The 22,040-nt window shown below is 40.7% G+C and overlaps 3 protein-coding genes across 6 annotated transcripts in view; 2 read left to right on the top strand and 1 right to left on the bottom strand.

Moving 5' to 3' along the window:
- The window catches only part of spidr (scaffold protein involved in DNA repair), a 44,102-nt gene extending 39,052 nt beyond the window's left edge, over positions 1-5,050 (top strand). For all 3 annotated transcript variants that reach the window (XM_008434243.2, XM_017310172.1, XM_008434242.2), the window contains 4 exons: positions 960-1,053; positions 1,147-1,261; positions 4,014-4,070; positions 4,559-5,050. In XM_008434243.2, the coding sequence (XP_008432465.1) occupies positions 960-1,053; positions 1,147-1,261; positions 4,014-4,070; positions 4,559-4,690 (398 nt within the window). In that variant the 3' untranslated portion in view covers positions 4,691-5,050. The remainder of the gene's footprint in view (positions 1-959; positions 1,054-1,146; positions 1,262-4,013; positions 4,071-4,558) is intronic.
- A 72-nt stretch (positions 5,051-5,122) lies between these two features.
- Positions 5,123-6,549, bottom strand: cebpd (CCAAT enhancer binding protein delta). Its single transcript, XM_008434244.2, has one exon. The coding sequence runs from the start codon at positions 6,314-6,316 to the stop codon at positions 5,447-5,449; it is 870 nt and encodes a 289-aa protein (XP_008432466.1). The 5' UTR covers positions 6,317-6,549; the 3' UTR covers positions 5,123-5,446.
- A 4,061-nt stretch (positions 6,550-10,610) lies between these two features.
- Positions 10,611-19,060, top strand: mcm4 (minichromosome maintenance complex component 4). Of its 2 annotated transcripts, none has more exons than XM_008434245.2 (17): positions 10,611-10,709; positions 11,484-11,561; positions 11,677-11,835; positions 11,916-12,103; positions 12,181-12,282; positions 12,377-12,472; positions 12,582-12,677; positions 13,552-13,690; positions 13,798-14,018; positions 14,140-14,260; positions 15,065-15,324; positions 16,366-16,731; positions 16,843-16,970; positions 17,285-17,492; positions 17,822-18,050; positions 18,129-18,262; positions 18,508-19,060. In XM_008434245.2, the coding sequence occupies exons 2-17, from the start codon at positions 11,498-11,500 to the stop codon at positions 18,601-18,603; spliced, it is 2,607 nt and encodes an 868-aa protein (XP_008432467.1). In that variant the 5' UTR covers positions 10,611-10,709; positions 11,484-11,497; the 3' UTR covers positions 18,604-19,060. The 2 variants fall into 2 exon arrangements, with proteins under 2 accessions (XP_008432467.1, XP_008432468.1); XM_008434246.1 differs by having other exon boundaries at positions 10,646-10,744.
- The last annotated feature ends 2,980 nt before the right edge of the window (positions 19,061-22,040 follow it).

Raw genomic sequence — 22,040 nt, 5'->3', positions numbered from 1 at the left:
TTTGTTGCTCTGTCTCTGTCCTCGGGGCGTCATTTTGAGACACAATGTAAAATAAAACTCATGAAATATTGTAGAGTTTCTGTCCATTCCCACATTATTTTGCAGAAAAATAAGCATATGTGCTCCCCATGATTGTTGGAACATCTGTTGTGACAATGAGTTGTCAGTAAATCTTTCATTTCTTTTTGGACACAAGCAGTATCAGTTTGATGCTTTAATCCTTTTTTAATGTTTCCTCTCATCAATTATTAGCTCCACTTACTGCAATTGCTCATATAGTAAAAGGAAAGATTTTCTATTGTGTTGCAGTCTTTCTACTCATCTGCTTCAAATCCCACTGAAATGCTGCATAACGTCTTCCTGGTTTCTAATTATGTAAATGTGGTTTTGAAGCCTGTAGCAGATAATAATCTGCATCTGCTGCCTTCACATCACATCTGAGAGCAAAGATCACATCGTGAACCCACTCAGCGTTGGCCTCTCCGGCCGTCCGTGTTTGATCAGGTGGTCGAATGAAAATAAAACACACTTTGCGCTTGTGCACAAATCGTACCTTCTGGAAATTACGAGCAAAGAAAGAGGGAAAGTGGGGGGGGGGTAGTAGCTCAAAAGAGAGTCGAATCATTTCTTATCAGTTTTTGCATTTGGTATCCTGTTTAAGGTTCCATGTTTGCAGTGTTAGGCAGCAGCCGTGGTTGTGAAGTGAGTTGTTTTTAGGTGAGGAGAACATTTTTGCTGCTTTTATCGCTGCCATCTTTGATTAAAAATGAAAAGGATGTCGTTATCTCCTACACCCTGTCATAAACATACAAACACTATAAAGCCAATGCTTAGATTGTCTATCAATGTTCTTCTTGCTTAACTTTAAAGAAACGGGCAATGCAAATTAATTTTTCTGAATGTTCCAAACCATTTATTGGCCATAAATGTTAATTTGTCAATTTATTTCTGTGTATCAGGAGTGATAGTTGGTGTAGATGAGAATACAGCTTATTCTTGGCCAGCTTGCAATCTTTGTGGAAGTGACAACTTAGAAGTGTCAGCAGAAAAGCTGTAAGTTCTTATTTAACAAACTAAATATCACTTTTCTCATAGTGAGAGCACTCCACCTCATTTTATTTATTTATTTATTTTTTCTTTCTACAGTCAAAACTTCCACTGCATTTCCTGTAAATCGACGTTGGACAAGCCGGACACAAAGGTTCAGCTGGAGGTTTTCCTCAGGTCCTCCTCGTTGGGCAACTGCACCTTAAAAGTTAAGGTAGGAACATCAAAGAACTAAGACAAAAAATATAAATGTCTTATGGCACAATTAAGTTTACATTGATGTTGCTAAACAATCAGGGAAAATATCTGGCAACCAACACCATGAACATAATTTATAATTCTACCTGGAAAGAAAGAAAAACTAAACATACGAACCTGTCTGCTTTACACCATGAAGGCAAATGACAGTTAATGCAGCTAAAAACTGGTGATTGTTTTTGACGTGAGCATTACCATGCTTTTGTCACTGGGTGAAAAAAGACTTTGAATTTTGGTTGCATCCTGAGTGACTTTTAAATTTCCCGTACAGTTTTTTTTTAATACATCATAAAAGAAGGAATGCATCTAAAGAATGGCAGCCATTTAAATGTGTTTCTTTTCATATTTTTGTTTTTTTTTATGCAAAGACTGAGCAGGGAAATCTCATTTATTCTCTGATTTAGATTCTTCAACACAGTGTGAATGTTATCCAAAAATACGTCAAACTTGTTTTATAAAACACAAGATATGGTCTTATTTAAAGACCATAAATAAGATTTGGTCTTATTTATCCTGATAAATTGTTTGATAAAAAACTTTTTTTTTATTTTTTTTTGCGTTAAGGGCTAAATTGAGGAAATGTACCGAGAGGTGGGTGAGTGTTAGAAGACAGAGGAAGACGCTCACCTTGATCTGCCACTAATAGCTTGAAAGTTTGTTTTACATGTCGTTGTGTATATAGTCCAGGTTAAGTTCCTGCCTCCTTACTACAAAACGTTATCTATCTTAAAATCTTTAAAGCCATTTGACATGAGGCGGTTGGTACACGCAGGTGTTGCTAATCTGGTTAACTAAAACGCTTTAAGCTAATAAGAGACTTTTCTTTAAAGTCACTTGCACCACCTGCATTAACCCTCCATTTGAAGTGAAAATGACTGCTGAGGTGTCTCAATCTGACGTGTATTCATTTCCGGCAAAGTACTCGCTTCGAGTTATGGTGGCTTGTTTTTTGTCGCCCATAACAGCCATTTTAGATTCTCTTTTTTCCTTGCTGTTGCTTAAACTGATTTCAATGGCTTCGCTGATTTTTTTTWAATTTTATTTATTTATTTTTTGTCATGAATTGATTATAGTGAACTAGCTTATTCTACCTGTTTGCTAAGCAGTTGTCTTTATTAAATGTGTGCATAACTTAGGAACATTTCTACATTTTGTCATAACAACCGCAATTTTCTTTCTGTTTTAATCAAATCTGAAAAGTCTGTTGTGCATATGTATTCACCGACCCTTTACAAAACTTGTGGATCTACTTTAGAACCACTATTAACAACAGTGGAGGTCTTTTTGGAAATGTCTGATCAGATCTGTATAGCTTGAAACTGCATGCAAATTGTTTAAATGCTTGCCGTTTTCCTTTGCAAAATAGCTCAAATGCACATGCAGTGCGTCTGTAAACAGTAATTTTCAGGTTTTTCCACAGACTGTAAATTGAACTCGAGTCTGAAAACTGACTGGAGAATTTGAAGACACAAAAATGTCTCAATCCAAGCTCTTTTATTGCAAATTTGTGCATTTAGTAACATTGTCTTGTTAGACGATCAACCTCCACCCCTGTCTGAAGTTATAGTGGCTGCAAAAGAAATGTCAGTTTTCCACCACAAATCTTACCAGAGAAACTTCACATGTTTGCTGTGTCCCCTGCCTGGCTGGTTGCAAACTTTAAATGTGACTTCTTTTTTCTCATTTTAAACTATTGGCTTTCTTCGTGGCACTGTTCTAGGATAGGCAATACTTGAGTGAGGACATGACTAGTATCGTAGAACTAGTAATTGTTTACATGTTGACATATTCTTTGTGCCTGTAGTTTTTTTTAAAGAATAATCTCCATCTTTGCTGTTACTCTGATTAGTTCTGCAGCTGGGTGGCCTTTCACTTTAGGTGGTCAGTCATCCTTCAGAAGGGCTGCAGTGGTGCCATTCCTACTTTTTACTATAATGTACCAGAACTTTCTCTTTCAACTGACCCGTCTGCTGTGTTCCCTGATCATCATGATGCTATTTGTTTGCTAATGTTCTCTTCAAAGAACAGTTTTATTTATGCAAAGACTAAATCACACACAGATGAACTTTGTTTAGTAACTGCGGGACTTTGGGAGGCTATTAGTTGCTATGGGTTTTATTTATTGGTATAAAGGATTAAAGAGGACTGAAGATAAATGCACTGCTCTCCTTTTAGTTTTTGAAAAATTCACATTTTTATTTTTGTTTTTTAAATGTTGATTCAAACTTATAACAGTTTAGCAACATGTGAATTTTGTGTAAATCTGAACCTGCTGTCTTTGGCAGAAAAAACAAATATATTTTTTAAAATCTTTCAGCACATGATGGCAGAAGTGTAGATTAAACCTTTGACCAGACAATCATCTGTCCTGTAGTAACCCATGAGTGAGACACTGATTCATTCCATGTCACCTCTCCATAAATGTTACTCATAAAGCGTTTGAGTTCTGCACTGTAAAACAAAGTCTTGATAAACGTAGCTTTGTGCAGAGGTCTTTCAGTGACAGAGAGCTATGCACAGTTCAGTGAGACAACCAGTAAAAATTATCAGCGTTCTTATCGGCCTACTCATATTTTAACCCCTTGCAACCATAAACCAGCAGAGAGACCGCAGTCTGTTGGTGCAGCATTTCTTTTTCTCATTTACAATGCAGCGGCGATGATTAAAAAGGCATTATTGACTTCAGCATGTTTTAATCTCTCCGACAGCTGCAGCAAAAGACGATCATGTCGATCCTGAACACGCCCGTGCTGGAAAGCAGTGAGGTAGGTTTACTTATCAAGCTGTTACATAAGTCAGAGCTAAGATTGAAGGTGCACAGATTTTTTTTTAATGTCAATATATCCCTTAAAGTACAGTCATCTGTTCCTGTAACTGCGATAAAAGCTCTTCTTTGTTGAGTGAAATGACTGGCTGGTTATTGATACCGCTCACAGCCAGATTTGTGACACAATCCTCCACCCTCTCTTTTGTTTTGGGGGATTTGAAGCTTGCGTGCCGTTTATAGGTTTGGGTGTTATTATTCACTTCTTACATAAACTGCAGGTGGAGGAGCTGTTCCTCATCAATGAAAAGCATTGTAATCCCAGTGTTTGCATTAATGCTTTTCTTCATGCATGAGTTGTGTGGACAGTTTTTAATCGCCACTTTTGTACTTATCCGACGTGAATAATGCAAATCTTACATGCATACTTCATTTCAATAGGCGCACATTAAAAGCATCTTAAGAGATTTGCATGATCGTTTGCTTCAGCTCCAAGGGTACGATGTGGAGAGCGTCTTGGGAARAGAGGTGGGTCCCTTGGCCGTTTATGTCCGAGTCGTCACCAGGAAGCCTGCCCTGTGGATGGGCCTGGAAGAGATCTGCCTCCAAGCCTGCAGATAGCAAGCCTCAGACTTTGACTGGCTCCAGCAATCTGCACACTGGGCCTTGGTCTGAGCCAGTTTATCCTCCACTCCCCCTTCCGAAGGCCTCCTCTGACAGCTTGAGGCTGTTCTGAAGAGAAGGGGGCTGCAAAAAGACAAGGTCTTGTTTGTGTTAATGATATGTGATCCTGTGCAGCAGGAGTTGACAGCCCAAGGGTAGACCAGTGGCATGCAGGCTGTCAAACCAGCCCATGTGGATCATTAACTGTGAATGAGTCTGAGTTTTGACTTTAAAAGAATTATTTTCCAACCATTTTACCTCTGTATTGAAAAAAAAAAAAACACTGACTCTGTCAATAAAATGAGTTATTTTTGCTGACTTTGCTTTGTGTTTCCTGCTGCATTTCCTTTAACACCAATTTTCATACAGATTGCTCACAGACCACAATCCTTTCACTTTATCATCGTTTCTTTATTACAGATTTATAAACACATTCTCGAGGTTTTATACAAACTATATAAAAGATCATGCTCTGGCTCTTATACAAAGTTAGAAATTATAAAACATGTACCATATCAGGTATGACATCATGTAAATGCAGTGGTAAAATAATTTAATACAGAGAAAACAATCCCACAAAAAATATGGCAGCAACAACAACATATTTTCCAGTGCCATTATGGTAAGCTTAATACATCTGGTACAGATGGTAAAGACAAGTGTCTGTTGAGGTATGTCTTCTAAAAGGCTCACAGTTCATAGAAGATAAGTGTGTCACCGGCCCCCTGAGCTCGCCGAGCCTCCAAACGAGGCGCTGGGCATCTGTTTGAAGAACTCTCGGAGCCCGGTGAGCTCCCTGGTTAGCTGCTCGATGGTCTTGTGGAGTTTCTCGTTTTCGTTGCTCAGTTCGATCATCTTCTGCTGCATCTCCAAGTTGCGCCTCTTGGCTTTGTCCCTGCTTTTTCTCACCGCAATGTTATTCCTTTCGCGCCTCTGCCGATACTCCACGCTGAACCTGTCAACCGACTTCTTCCCCTTCTCCCTGCCCATCTTCCTCGGGGACGGCTTGGAGGAGACGGGCTCCGGGGTGGTCGGCGGAGTCGGCTGTCCCGTGGGGAGGCTGACGGAGGTCTGGGCGCAGGTCTCGATCTGGGAGGGCAGGGATGAGGACATGTCGCTGTCGCTCCAGTCGGACTCCTGCTTGATCGGGGCGCAGAACGCCCCCTTCTCCGGCGCGCAGTCCTGCTTGGCGTAGACAGCCGACAGCTGCTGCTGCATCATGCCGCCGGACATCACGGCGCTCTGCAGGTTGTAGAAGTCCGGCTTCTCCTGCTTCACGGTGTTGAATAGGTCGAGGAAGAGCTCGTCGTTGCACAGCTCCAGGTTCGGCACCGACGTCATKGAGTCGATGTACTGGCTGAAGTCGATGGCGCTCTCGTCGTCGTACATGGCTGGAGTGGTGGTGCTCAGCTCCACCATGGTGCTCTCCTCGCCCACGCCGTCAGCCCTGCTGCCCGGCTTTGAGACCCCCTGCTGCGGCCCCCCAAGCTTGGTGCTCTCGTAGAAGTTAGCAGGCTCCATCGCCCAACTCATGTTGCATTGTGGGGACACGCAGTGAGAGTCCAGGCTGTATATATCACACATGAACCCTGCTGGCTTGTCCACGTGGTTAGAGAATTGGAAAACAAAAACAACTTTAAAAAAAAAAAAAAAGTAACCCACTGCTGTGGCAACTCAGCTGCACGACAACCTTGCAGATTTTCTCGCTGCAATTCTTCAAGTAAATAAAAATCTCGGATGGCTTTCTTCTTCCTGCACCTTGACTGTCAGGATGCTGTCAGTGTTATCTTAGCGGATTGTCACTTCTCTGAGGCAGCGCTACTTTCGCGGAGTGTTTTGTATCGTTCCCCGCTGACGTCACACACGCCGCCCTCTTACGAGCCACTCAAATCCAAACACGGGTCACGTGGTACTTCGTTTGAGTAGGTAGGGGGCGTGATGCTCACACCGCCCACTTTTTACTATGACCGTATGAATGGTTCAGGGTTGTTTACATAGTGCAGGATGTGCTCTGGCTGTTGGGAACAGGATTAAATTTATCACCAGGGAAATTGGCAGAGGAATTATTCAGCTACAAAAAAAAAGTATTATTGCTGTGGTGATGCAAAAAAAAAAAGAGAAAAAGTTTAGTCAGAGCCAGGGAGGGGCAACTACTTACACCCTGCACGTTTTACAAAGAACAGCAAAGACAGTCCTGAAGGAGACAAACAATTCTCCGAATCTCCCGTCCCATTTCTCCATTCATTGCCCTTCAGCAGAACATCTTCACTTGTTTCAACATAGCAAAAATTATTGTAGTTCWACTGGGTCCTGACATGTGTTCAGCTTTCTGATGTTTACTTTAGTTCTGGCAGAACATCTTATCATTGTAAAGGGGTTTATGAAATGTACACATGAAGAGGAATCAGMTGATTCATTTTACAGACTTTATTGAAAAGTTATTTTTTTTTGCAGCTAAAGTCAAAAAGTGTATTTATTACAGTTTTTACATATGTATTGGTTGCAGACATGTGATGATTATGCCATACGGCTAGTTAATATCAGAAAAATAAATACCAGTGGGAAGAATTTTTTTTTTTTAGATGCACTCAACAATTAACTGGGGCTCCTAATAGTATGGATTACATCATCAGTGTGGTGTGGTATGGAGACATGGGGCGTTCAGGAAGTCAAGGTTGCTTTCTTGACAATGCTGAGATTAGAGATAAAGTTTAGGTAAGGCAGGTCTGCTGGCCTGCCAAGGACTGTGGGACCATTAAACTAGATATTGGTACTTTTGGCTAAAGCGATCTGCTGGCCACGATCCAACTTCCGTTGGAAAATTAAATCAATGTCTCAATAAAGCTTGTCGACAGAGGTAAACATGATGTACTCTAATATTTCCAGGTAATGGTTGTACTTTGGACTTCATAAAACAGTGGACCAGTACCAACAGATGACATGGTTGCCCAAACATTTGCTGACTGTGCTGGAAACTTAAAACTGGACCTTAATCAACTTAAGATTCTATGCTTCTTCATTCTTTCTTCAGACTCGGCTCAAAATGTACTTTCACATTAGAGAACTTCAGACCCCTTAATACCGGCCTTTCTTCTCCCTTGTGCAAGAAGTTCACTTCTTAAGTGGCTTAATTCAAGGAATGCACCATTTGTAGCCCATATGCTGGATTCTAATGTGCGGTTGCTCTGGAAGTCCTGTGGCCAGCTACAGTCCACGTCCCTTTTTCTGCCAATCCTTCCACTTTATTTTCCATTAATAAGCTTGAATTAAACACTTTGTGTTCAGCCAGCCTCTGTAGTTATACCAGTCAAGTGGAGTGTGTCATTGACTCGGCTGGACAACTGTTGAGTCAGCAGTCTTGCGTATTCCATAACACAATGGCCTTAATTACATAATTATTTTAAAATGATTTAATTTGTTTCTGTATTTAAATATCTTCAATAAATGACTTTATGTAACTATTAGAATTGTGGTGCTTCTTTTCTTGTAACCCGCCAGTCATTAAAATGAACTTCAACTCATACATCTTGACTCATATGAAGCTATGTTTCACTTGAAATATTGGAATAACTGGAAAGTCTCTCTTTATTAATCATACAAAAAAGCTAAATTGTTGTCTTTCAAAATATTAGAACAAGCTTTAGTTCCTCTTTATATGCTGAAATAAAAGTTTAAAAGACCTTGGACATAAAGGAATGATTTGCAGGACTTGTATCAAATGAATCGGCGTGAGATTTTCATGAATTTAAATTGACAAACAATTTCCGGGTGTAACTTTTCAAATTTATCGGTCACTTTGTGAAATACAGTTTACTGAGGAATTCGGCTTTATGCATGTTGGATCATTTCTAAGTCCTCCACATGAAGAGGCAGGAGGCGTATTTCCCATGCAACATGGTTTTATTATTACTTTTTTTTTGCAGTGGTCTTATGATACTGAGCTGTTTACACACTGCAGGATATGTGCTGACTGTTTGGAACGTGTCAAAAGGAACATAAGCTTCCGTCTCCAAATGTGGCAGAGGAAGTATTCTGATGATTTACAAGGAAAGTAAAAGTCCTATCACACAAAGACACAACAAGAAAGTGTGACGTTAACATGCAAGTAGGAACCGTATCAGAAGTACAGGAAACCTCTGTTGTCTTGCTCTGAGTAGTGAAACTGGAAATGTTCAATTTGGAAGTCAAAATGTTTCCCATTTTAAAAAAAATATTAGGTCTGAGAGACATTTAAAGAATTCACAATATTTTCTAAACTTTTCAATTCTTCTGAAGCTTTTATAACTGAAAAAAATTGTTGAATAAACCGTACTTTCAGGTAGAATTTAAAAAAAAAATATTACAAAAATGACATTCAGAGAAATAACTAAACAAACAAAAACCAAACCTAATTAGTTTTAGATATTTTCTGTGTGATTCATAGTAGGACATTAGGAGGCATTGCGTCAAACATTGCTAAGAAAAAGTGATAGAAGACATGTTTTTGATCATCTTTTATGACCGGTGGTCTCTCTAGGAGGTGCCCTTAAGTCACACATGGACTGACACTTCTCGGAAATGTTTCTCATCTTTTCCACTTAGGATGTTTGGTACTTTTCCTCTCTCCGTTTCACTTCCAGCACGGAAACTGCACCCCATAGTGGTCAATGTTTGTGTTTGCAGGATGTTTCTGCAGGAGCAGTATACACACGTTTATTAAATGTCAGTACTTCAGACATTCCTTTCTTTGCTTCTTTTTAAGCAACTTAAAATGCGTTAATTTTATTTATTTATTTAAAAAATGCAGTTTCTTTACTTCATTTTGACTTAAAGGTAAGAAACTAACCCCCCCACCCCCAACATGTGCAGAGAAGGGATGTTAGATGACCTGGTTTTAGTCTTGGGGGCAGTTGGTTTGTCATTTCTCTCTTTGTGGTGGGTGTGGGGTGGTATGACCGAAACTTTCTTTTTCTGGGTGTGGTTTCTTCTCAAATGTAAATGGCCCATGCCCAGGGCTGAGAGCTTGTAGGAAAGAGTGTGAGGCAGTGTCACTGAATTGGTTTGGAAGTATAGAGAGCCATTTCAACCTAAATTAAATAAATAAATAAATAAATAAATATTGAAAATAAATAAATGAGTAAAAAAATTAAATAAATGGGTAAAATAAATGAGTAATTGGCATCTTTATTCCCATTTATATTTATTCATGTATACATTTATTTATTCCCAGATTTATTTCTGCCTGGCCTTTTTTCATTTCCCCATTTTTCATTTTCATTTATGCTTTTTCATTTATCTGTTTTTCATTGATCTCTTTTTTATTTATCCATTTTTCATGTATCCCTTTTTCATTATTTATTTTCCCTATTTATTTATTTAATTTTGGCTGAAATKGCTCTYCATAGCTTAGACCCTATGCAATTAAACTTAGACATATTATTTCATAAAACTGATTGCAGAGCTTACAACTAAGACTTTAGTCGTAAAATAAATTATTTTATAAATGAAAATATATTGCAGAAATGGTTAAAATTTGTAAAACACTACATCCTTTTTTGTACTACGCCTGAGTTATTTCAGTGATTTATCGCTTTAATGTTGCCTTAATTTTGATTATCTGACATGTATGTTTGTGTTTATAGTAACATGGCGGAAGCAGAAAAAGGGTCTTCTAMTTGTTGGACCGAACCAAACCAACCCGGACTATCGGTGCATAGAAGACATTCCGTAACATTACTTTAGCACCAAATATAAGCATAGTAGACATTTCAAACCAATGCCATGTATTTTTAGGAAGAAAAACAACGTTTTATTTAAAAGTTACAAAATATATACCTCTTTAGGACACCCACCCCTCCAACCATAAACTGAACTTACTTAAGCAGCCGGAAACTGCAAAGCATCAGGGTCTGTGATTGGCTGAAAGTTCCCCGCGAAAATGACGTAACAGACAATTTCGCGCCACATCTGTTGCTGTCGGACGCCTGTACAAGAAGAGGTAAGAAAACAACAAATTCGTCAATTTTTTGAAAGGTAAGCAGCTTTTATGACCGGTTCGTCTCAGTGAGGCTTGTTAGGCGAGTTGACCTGCATGCAAACGGAGCGGTTTGTTTTATATAAAGCGATATTTAAAGCAGAAAGCCAGTGAGATGGGGTATTGTCTCCCTGCAGCCACATGCCAAATGGTGGCCGAAGTGTTGTTGGAGCAAGAAATACCTCAGTGTTAAAAAGCTTTAGTCGTTTAATCCACTTATGTTTCTCCAAAACATTCACTATTTAAACGATCGACGTGATATATGAACGAAACTTAATTTTATTTCTATTTTGTAATTTATCCACCTGTGATGTGTGCTTGTGAAGCACTTTGGTCAGCTGAAGCTGTTGTAAATGTACTATATAAATAAACTTACTTGACTTACAAGTTGCACGTTTTGTCATTCTTGCCTTTAACTATTTCGTTAATTATTGGGAAAAAAATCCTCTGTGCAAAGATAAATCCCGAGTTTTTTGGCAGTGCTTTAACACTGCTAAACTACCAGTTTTTTTTTTTTTAGATTTATGTTCAACCTGTGAGAAAGTAAAATCTAACTGCCAAGTTTTTCTCCATGCACACTTGCAGCTTCTCAGTTGACCTCCTTGAGGAAATCATTAGAAATATGACTATGCAAATATAATTTGAATGGAATACCCCAAATATGTCATTCATCTTATGTTAAAAAAAGCATGTAAAGAAGACAACAGCATTGTATTATGTTATCCATATTCTTCCCAGATCTCCCACCAACCATGTCTTCCCCTGCTTCAACACCTGGTGGCCGCAAGCGTGGAAGGAATGCCAACCCTGCCACACGTAAGTTCAGCTTTTGAATTTAACTTCAGAAAAAAAATGTATGCAAAGTTACCAAATCACATTGTAACTTGAAGTTGGAGCTCACTTTTATCTTTTGTCTGTTACCCAACCCCAGCAAGCAGTGAGGGTCCCATCTCGCCTCCTTCCCAGAGGCGCCGAGGCCAAGACTCCTCTGGTGGCGACCTGATGCCGATGCCGACATCCCCAGCCACGGACGTTCTCAGTCCGGCTGCCCCTCAGGACACCTCTCTGCTCTCCAGCCCGAGACCATCAGGTACTTTTGTGCTCACCTATTCCTTAAACGAGAGGAAATGAAATCAAGACTAGTTGTCTAATTTAATTTCATTTATGCAGTTATGCCAAATGAAGCGGATATAAGTTCCCCTCTGGGTTACTGGACCCCGAGCTCCAGGGTTGAAGGGACCCCGAGCTCTAGGGTTGAAGGGACGCCGCGCAGTGGCGTGCGTGGCACACCGGCCAGACAGCGCCCTGATCTGGGGTCAGTCAGGAAGGCTCCCCAGGTGGATCTTCAGTCGGATCAGGTCGGTTTCAATTGGTCGCCTTCTGCTTATGTGTTGGTATGAAGCTCAGGAGTTAAAGGTTTGTTTTTGTTTCCCAGCCAAGCACAGACGGTGCAGTAGCCAGCGAACCCAATGCAGGCCACAGGCTGGTGATCTGGGGGACTGACGTCAACGTTGGAACCTGCAAGGAGAAGTTCCAGGTATAGCAGATTAAAACTGTCAGCCACTGACTGATATCTTTCAGTATTGGAGATGGACTGGGTGTTTTTAATCGTGCTGCTCGTGTAATTCCAGAGGTTTCTGCAGAGGTTCATTGACCCGACCTCCACTGAGGATGAGAACGCTGGTCTGGATCTAAACGAGCCGCTATACATGCAGAAGCTGGAAGAGGTGGTGTATTCATTTAACTCGGAACCTTCACACAGTTACATCAGGAATCTTTATGATTTATTTTTGTTTTTTCCTGTCTAAAGTTAACTTTCCTACGTTAATCTGTCAGATCAGTGTTGTTGGTGATCCCGTCCTGAATGTGAACTGTCGACATGTGCAGTCATTTGATGCAGAGCTGTACAGACAGCTCATCTGCTATCCACAGGTAAAGAACCCCGGGGCTTTTAAGACCCTGGTCCAGTTTCTGATCTGCATCTAAATATCAAGTTGGCAACTTTTAAAATTCAAAAAGCAATTTTGGTGTTTGCACCTACTAAACTAAAACTATCTAAAGAACATTTTTCTTTCTTTTAAGTTTTACAATAAAAAAAAGCCTCTGACTTTTCTAAATAAGAACATAGATAAAGAAGTAGTAATGAACATGGTTTACATTCAAGAGACATTAATTGATGTTGAGCCTCCTTTTTTTTTTTTTTTTACATCATCGTAGGACTCAAAACATTGGTCTTCTCACATCAGTTTTTGACCAAAGTTAGTAAACGACTCCATGTTCAGGTCAGAGAGCCTCATAAAGGTTTGGAGCCACAGCTTTGTGTGACTCCATAGCCCTGCAAGGAGGAGCAAAGTGCTTTATTTTTAGGATTTTCTTCTGCCCTGCTGTAGTTTTCTTCTTAAAGCCTAGTGAGATCCTGCAAGACTTAACAAGGATCCTGGTATTATTTGCTTTTTGCACTACATGAGGATCTCACAAGATTCTGTACGGGATCCTGCTGTAAATTTTATCTTCAACTTCAGCAGGATCCAGTAAAATTCTGAAGGGATCCTGGGGTCGTTTTCTCTTAGAGATTTATAGGAATCTCTCATGACTTTGGCTGGATCCTTGTGATTCGACAGAAGTTCTAAAACATTTGCTGCTCCTTCGTCAGCGCTACTTTACCAACATTCACTCAGTCATTAACAAAGGTTAGAAAATTAGTAATATTTACAGAATATAAATGAATTTCTGTTTTTTATTGGCATCTTTTTCGGCCTTCCCATAGTTTGTATGTTGTTTTCAATGCGTTCTGCCATGTCTGCAGGAAGTCATCCCGACCTTCGACATGGCGGTCAATGAGCTTTTCTTTGAGCGTTTCCCCGACTCCGTCCTGGAGTACCAGATCCAGGTCCGCCCTTACAACGCCCTGAAGACCCGAAACATGAGGAACCTCAACCCAGAAGGTGCGCCCCCAATGACTGGCCAGATGAACACGCATGCAAAGTATTCCATCCCATATTTAGGTGTGGGCTTTCTGTGAGCTGTGACGCGTGGCGTTTCTCCTCCGCAGACATCGATCAGCTGATTACCATCAGCGGCATGGTGATCCGCACCTCGCAGCTCATCCCCGAGATGCAGGAGGCGTTCTTCCAGTGCCAGGTGTGCGCCTTCAGCGCCCGGGCGGAGGTGGATCGCGGCCGGATCGCCGAGCCAGCCGCGTGTCGCCACTGCAACACCACCCACAGCATGGCGCTCGTTCACAATCGCTCACTCTTTTCAGACAAACAGATGGTGAGGGTTCGCTTTTTGGGCAGATTGCTTACCACCGTCGACGCCTATTCTCGGAGCGCGTCAGGTGGTAATTAGCGACGCGATGGCCAAGGTCGTGACATCTGTTCCGTTTGTTGATCAGATCAAAATCCAAGAGTCCCCCGAAGACATGCCTGCAGGCCAGACGCCGCACACGACTATTGTGTACGCTCACAACGACCTGGTGGACAAGGTCCAGCCGGGAGACCGAGTGAACATCACGGGTCAGTTCTGTTAAGTTTTCCCATTAATTGCTGTGAATATTTCTGTGAAATTTGTTTTTGTACCAAAGCAAAAATACTTGAAAGCTTTAAATGTATTGATTTATTTTGTTTTGAATTTTGATATTGAATTTAAAGCTCGTAATGTAAAATGTCTTTAAGTCGGGGGTGTGGGGTGAATTTGCACATCATTTAAATATTCTTTTTGTATTTCACTCAAAATCAGATGCACAATAGCTTAGTTTAAATCAAGAAATAAAAAAGTTTTCTCTATATTCCAACTGCTCTTTTAAGTTGCTCTTTGTCTATTTTGTATGGGATAATCACATTCAGTGATCTCAGTTCTTTTTCAGTGGCCGCCAGTCATGTTCTGCTTCTATACAAGTCACTGCATAATATAAATACAGGAAGTTTATTCGCTCAGGTTACATTAAAATAAAACAGCCATACACATTTACACAATATGATACAAATATCTTTTGTGCTTCACGTCTAAGCTTTGGCAGGTACACTTCAGCATTTCCAGATAAACTCTTTTGCATTCAAATTATTTGCATCTTCTTTGAATTTGGTTCTTAGCAGCTGATTCTAAACTAAAATGGCGTCGTATTTAAACATCGCTTGTTCTTACTGCTGCTGTTCACTCATGGCAAAAGTTTTTGTCACCCTAAAACCACAAACTTTAAGACACTTTATTAGGCTTTTATTTGTTAGATCGACACAAAACAGTGCAGTGCATGACTCACTGCATCTTTTTTTTTTTTAAGAATACATCCTCACCACGACTCTCTCCCCTCTTGAATGCAGGCATCTACAGAGCGGTCCCGATGCGCGTTAACCCCCGTCAAAGCAACGTGAAGTCGGTCTACAAAACTCACATAGACGCCATCCACTTCCGCAAGACGGATGAAAAGCGCCTGCACGGTTTGGACGAAGAGGCCGAGCAGAAGCTGTTCACCGAAGACCGCGTGCAGACCCTGAAGGAGCTGGCGGCCAAGCCCGACGTTTACGAGCGCCTCGCCTCTGCCCTGGCGCCGAGCATCTACGAACACGAGGACATCAAGAAGGTGAGTGACGGAGAGCGAGCGATGCCAGAATCCAAAGATGTCTCTGGTGGCCTTTAGTTGGTTGCCTCATGAAGCTGTTGACAGACTGAAGATATTCTCATGGTCCGGATGATCGGGTATCTGGTCATTTTGGACAGTGTGCATGTTGGAACATTTATGAACTAATCTTATTATAAAAAAAGCTTATAATAAGTAGCTATATTCAGCACACCCACCTGCTGCTCCAGGCAGCTGCTCTGCCTCGATGTGCAGCATGTTGCTCTGTTGACTGTTCAGCGGCTCTGAACAGAGATTCTGACGACGTTAACATAAAACAAAAAGTCATTGCGGAGCACAGAATCAACTAGTCTAAAAGTCGACTGGTTGGTTCAACCCCTACTGTCCAGCATGGCCAGATGTTTAAGAAAATCTAACAGAAGGATCCCTATATTTCTCCCAAGGAATATTCTAGAATGTTATTAATTTCCCAGTTCTGCAGCAAACAGACATGGGGACGTGCAAGATTTGCAGAATGATTGTAGATGTTTTATTTATTCCTTCCTTACTGAATATCAATTTTCACTGCAAAATGTTCAGCTTCTGTTAGCTTACCAATGACTCATAAAAAGAAATTGGGTTGGCAAAATATTCATGTTGCAGTGTAAACTAGATAATCGGCAGCATTGTTGAAACTAAAATGATTTAAGAGTTGAGTAGTGCTTTGCAATACAGAAAAGTAACAAAAAGTAATTTTTGTATTTTTTACAAATCGGAGCAGAAGAACTTTTCTCTTATTGATTTTGCCCTAATTGAGAAAATGCCAAAAATATTCTTGCTGTGTTTGATTAGATTCTTCTCCTTTTGTAGAAACACTGCTGTAATATCAAAAGCGGTATTGACTGTTATTTTATTTGATTTTTTTCAGAATCTATATCAAGTTTCAAATTTCACATTGGTCGTGTCTCTGAAACGCATTCGTTTGTGTGGCATAGTTAGCAGCATTGAGCACACCAGGATGGTGACGTATAACTCCATCCATCCATCCCTCCATCTCTGTTTCAGGGCATCCTGCTGCAGCTGTTCGGCGGCACCCGCAAAGACTTCAGTCAGACGGGCCGGGGCCACTTCCGGGCCGATGTCAACATCCTCCTCTGCGGAGATCCCGGCACCAGCAAGTCTCAGCTGCTCCAGTAYGTCTACAACCTGGTGCCCCGCGGCCAGTACACGTCGGGGAAGGGCTCCAGCGCCGTGGGTCTCACCGCCTACGTGATGAAGGATCCGGAGACCAGGCAGCTGGTCCTGCAGACGGGCGCCCTGGTGCTGAGCGACAACGGCATCTGCTGCATTGACGAATTTGACAAGATGAGCGACAACACGCGCTCGGTGCTGCACGAGGTCATGGAGCAGCAGACCCTCTCCATCGCCAAGGTGCGTTTGGCGGGGCTTCTCAACRTGTGGCGCGTGGAAGACTGAACTCGGGCGTTTATCTAGGGGGGGAAATGCAAAAGAGATTTAGCTTTCCTATTCGCTTTTCCGCAGGCGGGAATCATCTGCCAGCTGAACGCCCGCACCGCTGTGCTGGCCGCTGCGAACCCCGTGGAGTCTCAGTGGAACCCGAAAAAAACGACGATCGAGAACATCCAACTGCCCCACACGCTGCTGTCCAGGTAATGAGCAACAATGGTGACAAAAACTGCTCATGCTGTGCTTAAAAACAGGATAAAAAGAGCAAACTCATCCACCAGAAATAAATTAATACAATTTTATTTGGCAGTCCAAATCCCTGCTTTCACCAAAGATTAGCTTTTTTGTCTGTCTTTCTAATGTGTGTGTATATCACATTCCTTTTTGCTATTTAAGGTGGGGGAAAAAAGTGCCTGATTTAAATGAACAGTTTGGCCAACTCAACCTTCTCCTCTTCTACTTCAGCACGCTGTTTGTCTGCTGCCACTTTTTAAACGCACTTGTCCTGCTCCGTCAGATTCGACCTGATTTTCCTGATGCTGGATCCCCAAGACGAGGCTTACGACCGCAGGCTGGCTCACCACCTGGTGTCCCTTTACTACCAGAGCGAGGAGCAGATGGAGGAAGAGTTCCTCGACATGGCCGTGTTAAAGGACTACATCGCATACGCGCGGACGTACATTAATCCGAGACTGAGCGAGGAGGCCAGCCAGGCCCTCATCGAGGTTTGTTTTGGTTTTATTTCTATTTTTATAATTGAAAAAGAAAATGGATATTTTAAGAAAAAATGTCTGACTCCAAACTAATGAGAAGGAAAACTGATTTAAAAACACATTACTGGTCATTTTAGTGTCAGTCTTTATGGAAATTCAATGCAAATATTACAGAAAGAAAATCAACTGCAACTGTTAAAAACTTGATTTGTTATTATATCTGAATTTAAAAACCCTAACTGGCTCCTGTTAATTTCTATCTGAAGTTATTTGGACGGTCCAAAGAGCCAACAGCTCCAGTCTGTCATGGCTGCAGCTCACCATGTTCCTGTTTGTTTCAGGCATATGTGGACATGAGGAAGATCGGCAGCGGTCATGGGATGGTGTCCGCCTACCCCAGGCAGCTGGAGTCCCTGATCCGCTTGGCGGAGGCGCACGCCAAGGTCCGCTTCTCCGAGAAGGTGGAGACCATCGACGTGGAGGAGGCCAAGCGGCTGCACAGAGAGGCCCTCAAACAGTCGGCCACCGACCCCAGGACCGGATTTGTCGACATCTCAATTCTGACGACGGGTACGCAGCAGCGGCCCTTATCGTTCTGTACTCTCCCCGTGAGCCATGTCTTACGTCCGCCATCTTTGCGTTTGACAGGTATGAGCGCTACGGCGCGCAAACGTAAGGAGGAGGTGGCCCAGGCACTGAAGAAGCTGATCGAGACCAAAGGAAAGACGCCGGCCATGAAGTACCAACAGCTCCTCGATGACCTCAGGGGACAGTCTGAAACCGTAAGCGTTTTAAATAGACTGTAGTTTCTTCGGGTCGGCCCTTGTGCTGTGATTCTTCTCAGTTCAGCCAAAGAGAAGCAGGTGTTTTCATTTGCAACTCTGGTATTTCAACCTTCTTCTCCTCGCCTTGTGTCCTTTTTATAACAAAAACTTCAGTTGGTATCGCTTTCAGAATACATTTTCTAAGGTTTGAAATGCCTTCTCACTTCCTGTGTTCACTTCCTCTTCTGTCGTCCCGCTTGTAGGCGATCACCAAGGAGCTGTTCGACGAGGCGCTGCGAGCCTTGGCCGACGACGATTACCTGACTGTCACCGGGAAAACCGTCCGCCTGCTCGCCTGAGGTCGCACGCCGCGATTTCAAACCCTGTTTTGATGTCTTTTTGTACAAAGTAAGAAAAGTTTGAGTAAAAACAGCCATTTATCATTCTGATATTTAAAAATGTGGTCAGAATTAAACCAGTGACTCTGAAGGGTTCGGGTCAGTTTTTGTGTAGAAAACATGGCGTGGAGTGGAGGGCTTGTAAACAAACTCATACACAGGCTGATGTAGTAATATTAAAAATATATATTTTGTTTGTTATAAATTTTGACAAACTTTTCTTTTTTCATTCTCTGGTGTATGATGTTTAGTTCAAATGTAGCTTGCTTCAACGTGTGTTAATAGAAGAAAAATAAAATGTCGCACATAAAAACTGTTTGTTTTTTTAATTTTATTTTAGTTTTGCAGTCAGTGTCTCATAACATTTCTGGACTTTAGTATGTTTTGCATAATTTCCAATAAAGGATAATCAAATTTTCAGAGAGTGAAGCAATCGGAATTGTTTTGATGAGTGCATATTTTACTCTAAATAAATTTGCTTTAGCTTCCGACAAGGCTTAAAATCAATCTGTTAATCTAAATGACTTCAAAAGAGGCTAATTCACATCTCATGTGACTTTATTTAGGCTCTGAAATATTTTTATCAGACTTTTCAACACTTCTGTTGTCTTATCAGCTGCTGCTTCAGGATGTGCTCAAGCTGCGATTTCCTGGATGCTAACACTGGATCTGCAGAGTACTGAGTTTTGAGCTTCTTTAATGAACATCTGGTTCCCAAACACCCTGTTTAAATATTTAATTTAAAGTAAAAATCACAATTAATGAACGTATGGTTTCATCTATCACGATTAAATTTTTTTTTTTACATTTGGAGTGCTGATGAGCTTAAAATCTACATGAAAATATATTTAGCATTTGTTAAAATTAACAAATGTAATGCAACAAACGTGAATATTGAAATGTATGTGCAAAAGGCTTGGGTCATTGTAGCACTTTTTTAAAGAATGCCTCCAAGTACTTCAGATTTTTTTTTTTTTTTCTTTCTGCAAAATGTTAAGCTTTGAGTCAGCCGTATTATTTTTTCAGCCGTTATTATGAAATCAAATTGTCTGTCTTAAATGAAGTGAACAAACTTTTCACAACTTTAAAACAACGGCACAGTACAATGAAGTGTAGCAAATAATTGCRTATGAAAATGGATTTTTTTWAAAAATAGTGTAAATTGCATAAAAGTGCAGAAGTGTCCATGAATCTGACAGGCCAAGATGTTCTGGGCATTATCAGCTTTTTCACAAATGCTATTTCAGTTCTGGCCTAACGTATAACCATGCATTAAAAACTAAAAAAAATAAAAAATTCTTGTCTTGTTGGATGTTTTTTTCTTTTAGTTTGAGACTCTTAACTCAACCCTAGGAATAAATCATACATACAAACATTCCCAAACACAACACTGCTTACAATCCAGTGCTGTTTACCCTTTAACTTACACAGTATTAAMTCAATTCTTCCTAACAGCTTGTCTAATGATGCAAAATGTTCCTCTTTAGTTAAATCTGTGAAAGGTAACAGRCAACMTAAATTGACTCTTAAAAAAGTATTTTGGATCCAACAAGTTGATTTCTAAAGAGAATGATGAACCATAGTTTATTTTTCAGCTACCAAAATCTCACCGCATTCCAATTCTGAAATAAATCTGTTTTTTCTTTTTTTTTTTAAAACCTGGAACTTTGTGCCCCATATGCTGCTTTAGTCTTGACAAAACACAAGAGAAAAAGCAGCCAAAGTTAAACGAGCCTGACGMACTATTGATGCCCACCTTAGAGGTTTGCAACAAGGTGTATGACTTTTTGTTTAAAACTTTCGCACGGTACTGCAGACATGTGAAAAGACATCTCTATTAACGGATGTTTTTTTCCTCAGGACATGTTTGCTCTTTTAAAACCACCGATCGTATCTGTAACCGCATCCTGACTTTCACAGCGAGAGGAAATGACAAGAATGATGAAAGATTAAGTTGACCAAATCATTACAGCATATATGATTAGGTATACTTTTGTCACACAACACACAATGCTGCAGGATTTAAAAACAATGCAAGATAAATAAGATATTTTTAAGTACTTCCACAGTGCAATGAAGTAGAGCGTCTCAACCTGACGTGTTGTAAAAGGTTTTTATTGGTGAAATTAAACAGATTGAGATTCAGGCACAGGGCCATCTTTGGAGAGTAACCCTTGAGCTATTCAGATTCAACTACATTACAACCAAAACCCATATGTACTTTGCTCTACTTGGTTTGTTTCTTCACTATTAGTTGAACGTACAGCAGGAAGACTTTTAGAATAGGGTTAGCTTATAAAATTATATCYCTAGCTTTAAACATCTCAAGGAGCGTAGTTCAATCCATCATCTGGAAACAGAGTTGAAAGGCATGGTTGTCTACCTAAATGGAAACCTTGGTGAGAAGAGAGTAAATCTGAAAAACAGCAAAGAGTAGTAACTCTGGAGCTGCAGACAGGACAAGTACTGTATCTGTCATAAAATCCACAAATCAGGCCTTTATTGCAGACTAGCAAGAAGGAAGCAATAAGAAGTCTCGTTTCTAGTTTGCCTCAAGCCAAATTTGGAACAAAGCATACAACGGTCTAGACCAAACTGCTGCACACCACTTTGAAAGCACAACTCCTTCTGTTAACCATGGTGGTGGCAGGATTATGCTATGGAGATGCTTTTCATCAAATACATGGAAGCTGGTCGGAGCTAACTGGAAGATTAATGCAGTTAAATAGACAACAATATTGAAAGAAAAACTCCCAAAGGCTGTAGGGCAGAGAAGCTAAGTCAAAAATAAAAGCTACATCCAGAGCAAAACCCAATAGTCCGTTGATGGCCAYAGTTAAAAAAAAATCGATGTACACATGTACACACATATGATCTCGGTCCRATATTACTGATCGTGACATATTTTAGAGAGAAGGATGTGCAAATCTTTCAGCCTTTATGTTCAAAACTTGCAGACAGATTTGAGGCTCTAAATGGAAAAAGGGTGCTTACAGATGAGTGTCACATTTTACAGATTATTATTAGTAAAAAAAAAAAAGTACACCGTGTTATCGTTTTCATCCACTTTACGTATGTCATATAGAATGACCAACTTATCTTGAATGTGAACAAAAGAAAGGAAATGATTGTAAATTTAAAGAGAAACAGGGTTAGGTCAAACACTATTTCCATCATGGGAGAAGAAGTGGAGATGAAGTATAATATATTGGTGTTAAACAGAAACAAGAAGGGACAAAACAGACTATACTTTTTCAGGTTGTTTAGATTCTTTAGTGTATATGTTGCATATCGTCTCTTGTGGAAAGTGCAATCTTTTCTGCCATCATCTGTCTGAGTAGCTGCATCAGAGCCAGGGACAAGCTGGGTCTGCTCTCTCTCTCTCTCTCTCTCTCTCT

Source organism: Poecilia reticulata, linkage group LG17, assembly GCF_000633615.1.
Source record: "Poecilia reticulata strain Guanapo linkage group LG17, Guppy_female_1.0+MT, whole genome shotgun sequence".
Lineage (NCBI taxonomy): Eukaryota > Metazoa > Chordata > Actinopteri > Cyprinodontiformes > Poeciliidae > Poecilia > Poecilia reticulata.
This window is presented reverse-complemented; position numbering and strand designations above follow the sequence as displayed.